The 3,148-nt window shown below is 53.8% G+C and overlaps 1 protein-coding gene across 1 annotated transcript; it reads left to right on the top strand.

Annotated features, from left to right (window-relative positions):
* Nucleotides 1-151: 151 nt before the first annotated feature.
* Nucleotides 152-2,216, top strand: LOC121024314 (RRP12-like protein). Its single transcript, XM_040466562.1, has 4 exons — nt 152-866; nt 1,055-1,216; nt 1,338-1,513; nt 1,746-2,216. Exons 1-4 carry the CDS (start codon nt 565-567, stop codon nt 2,015-2,017), a joined length of 912 nt encoding a protein of 303 aa, XP_040322496.1. The 5' UTR covers nt 152-564; the 3' UTR covers nt 2,018-2,216.
* The last annotated feature ends 932 nt before the right edge of the window (nt 2,217-3,148 follow it).

Raw genomic sequence — 3,148 nt, 5'->3', positions numbered from 1 at the left:
CAGAGCATGAACGGGGGAGGGGCAGAGAGAGAGGGAGACACAGAATCGGAAACAGGCTCCAGGCTCTGAGCCATCAGCCCAGAGCCCGACGCGGGGCTCGAACTCACGGACCGTGAGATCGTGACCTGGCTGAAGTCGGACGCTTAACCGACTGCGCCACCCAGGCGCCCCTATAAAGGCCTTTTAAAGGATCGATGGGGCCCTGCGCCTCCAGCCCCATCTAGAGACACTGCAGATAGTGAGATCTGCCACCCACACATGGGCCCCAGCCAGGCCCGATGAAGGTGTGAGAATAGTCCGGCCCGAGACCAATGCAGGGCTCAAGAGAAACCTGGTGGTGTTAGGACAAAGTATGGGCCAAGGAATTAGATAGACCTGGACCTGGACCTGGGTCGACTGCTGCCTCTGGCCATGTAGCAGCCACTTAACTCTCTGTGCCTCAGTTTCTTCATCTGTAAGAAATGATGATAGTGTCTGCCTCATGGGGTTCTAAGGGTTAAGTGAGGTAATGCAGGTTAGGTGCCCGCCACTTTCAGAAGTCTCTAAAGCTATAACCTTGGTAGGATGGTCGTGGATTGTCATGAAGGAGGGTTTAGGGGAAAGGTGGAGAGCTGCCCAGGTTGTGGAAACACGATTGGACCAAGGGGTGGGCTGGGCTGCTCTGACCCTCACCCCTTAGCTGGGCCTGTGGGTCCTGTGTACCTGGTCTGTACCGTAGTGAGAGGGCAGACAGAGTGGAGGGCGCCCCCAAAACCTCGGTGCTCTGCCCGCCAGATGGAAGCCATTGGGAAGCTCTCGGACGACATGCGGCGGCACTTCCGCATGAAGCTTCGGAACCTGTTCACCAAGTTCATCCGCAAGTTTGGGTCTGTGCTCTGGATTGAGGGGGAGCAGGGGAGGAGTTGAGGGGCTTCCCATCCCAGCAGGGAGCCTGCAGAGAAGGGGCTGGGCTGGGGGACTGAGTCCCTTTCCCGTGGCTGGAAGGGCTGTGGCTGAACCCTCCTCTGGGTAGCACTCTCTGGCCAGTGCGCCTCACCAGCCCCTCATCCCTCAGGTTTGAGCTGGTAAAGGGGCTGCTGCCCGAGGAGTACCACAAAGTCCTGGTAAACATTCGGAAAGCCGAGGCCCGAGCCAAGAGGCACCGTGCTCTGAACCAGGCTGCTGTGGAAGAGGAGGAGGAGGAAGGAGAGGAACCTGCCCAGGGCAAAGGTGACAGGTGAGGCCTGTGGTGGGGTCCTGGGGACCTGGTCTCCCTCGACCCACAGCCTGCCCAGATCATGCCCAGCCACCCCTGCCTCTCCTGGGAACACCCTGACTTGGGACTTCTCTGTACTTAGCATCGAGGAGATTTTGGCCGACTCGGAGGATGAGGATGCCGAGGAGGAGGAGGAAAGGGGCCAGGCCAAGGAGCGCCGGAAGCTGGCCCGACAGAGAAGCCAGGCGTGGCTGAAGGAGGGTGGTGGGGATGAGCCCCTCAACTTCCTGGACCCTAAGGTGGCCCAGCGAGTCCTAGGTAGGCAAAAAGTGGCTGGCACATGAGTCGAGAAAATACGCTTGCCTTGCCAAGGTCAGGGGTTAGGGTGATTTCCACAGAGCCCACTGGGCACCTCTCACTGCCATGTGTGCACATCAGTGCGCTGCAGACACCCTTCTGGGACACAGACCTGGGCTTGTTGGTTTGGATGGGGCTGTGGGTGGGTTAGACTGGCCTTCCGCCTCCTCACTGCTCGACTCTGCCACACCAGCTACCCAGCCTGGGCCCGGCCGGGGCAAGAAGAAGGACCACGGCTTCAAGGTGAGTGCCGATGGCCGCCTGATCATCCGGGAGGAGGAGGACGATGCTGCCACGACCAAGATGGAGGAAGAGGAAGGCACTAAAGGTGGGACCACCATCCATTCTAGGGGCACAGCTGCTTCTGGAGTGGGCAGTGTTGCACTCACTCGGTCGTTCATTCACTCATTTGTTTATTTGCTCATTCATTCCGTGACCACTGGTTGGGGAAGTGTAGATAAATAAGATAATGAGGGGCTTGTATCTAAGACAACTTCCTCAAACGTTTTGAGTTTCTCAAACTTTTTTGACCACATTGAGAAAGTTTTACTTTGCAATCTAGCCACCTATACAATACATACATAATTCAAACAGAACTTTCAAAACACTGTACTTCCTCTTGACTGTGTGTGATGCACTTTTTTGGCCACTGTTCTGTATCTTTTCTTCTCCCTCTTCTCCTTTTCTTTTTTTTTCTTTCTTTCTTTTTTTTTTTTTTAATATAAACTTCGCTGAGACCATGAAGCTCATTTAGAGGTAGAGCCAGACTTAAGAGGTTTAGGGGTGGCAGCCCCCTTCCTGACTGCATGATCTCCTGTTGTCCAGGGGCCACTGTGGTGTGAAGTCTCTGAGTCCTGTTTAATTTTTCCTGCTTCCTCTCCCCCATGTCATCCGTTAGATCAAAAAGCTTCAGTCTTTAAAATTGATCTGCCTTCCTCTTTTTTTTTTTTTTTTTTTTTTGGTTCCCACTGCCATGATCCTTGGGCCCTTGACTCACTGCAACCTCCTAACCAATATTCTCACTGCATCCCCTGCACCCAGCTTACCGGCTGTGTGACTGTGGACAATTATTAACCTCTCTGTGCCTTAATTTCCTCACACCAAAATGGGCTTAATACCAATACCTACTTCAGATGGTTGTAGAGGAAATGGGTAGCCAGAGCAGCCAAGTACATGCTTGGTGTAACGGTGACTACACTGTTTCCTGATCTGGTCACACCACTGTCCCCTCTCGCCACTTTGTACTTTCCAGGCTCTTGCTCCCTTCTTGGCCCGTATGTCCTTGGTGCTGAGAACACCTCTCCCCCTCTTTCTGCCTCTCCACTTTTTTTTTTTTTTCCTTAACGTTTATTTATTTTTGAAAGAGCACAAGTGGGGGAGGGGCAGAGAGAGAGAGGGAGACACAGAATCCAAAAGACTCCAGGCTCTGAGCTGTCAGCACAGAGCCCAACGTGGGGCTTGAAGCTCATGAACTGTGAGATTACAATCTGAGCCGAAGTCGGATACTTAACCGACTAAGCCACCCCATCTGCCTCTCTGCTCTAAGGATCCAGCCCAAGGGTTTTTATGTGGCCTTTCCTTGGCCCCCAGCTTTCC

The sequence above is a fragment of the Herpailurus yagouaroundi genome, unplaced genomic scaffold, assembly GCF_014898765.1.
Source record: "Herpailurus yagouaroundi ecotype Mexico unplaced genomic scaffold, PumYag 63241, whole genome shotgun sequence".
NCBI classification, from domain to species: domain Eukaryota; kingdom Metazoa; phylum Chordata; class Mammalia; order Carnivora; family Felidae; genus Herpailurus; species Herpailurus yagouaroundi.
This window is presented reverse-complemented; position numbering and strand designations above follow the sequence as displayed.

What these genes read in the sequence shown, in the direction of transcription:
- LOC121024314 (XM_040466562.1), top strand. Translation starts at nt 565, where the DNA reads ATGGTCGTGGATTGTCATGAAGGAGGGTTTAGGGGAAAGGTGGAGAGC. An exon ending in AAGTTCATCCGCAAGTTTGG is followed by an intron (nt 867 to 1,054) that starts GTCTGTGCTCTG and finishes CTCATCCCTCAG; the next exon opens with GTTTGAGCTGGTAAAGGGGC. An exon ending in GCCCAGGGCAAAGGTGACAG is followed by an intron (nt 1,217 to 1,337) that starts GTGAGGCCTGTG and finishes CTCTGTACTTAG; the next exon opens with CATCGAGGAGATTTTGGCCG.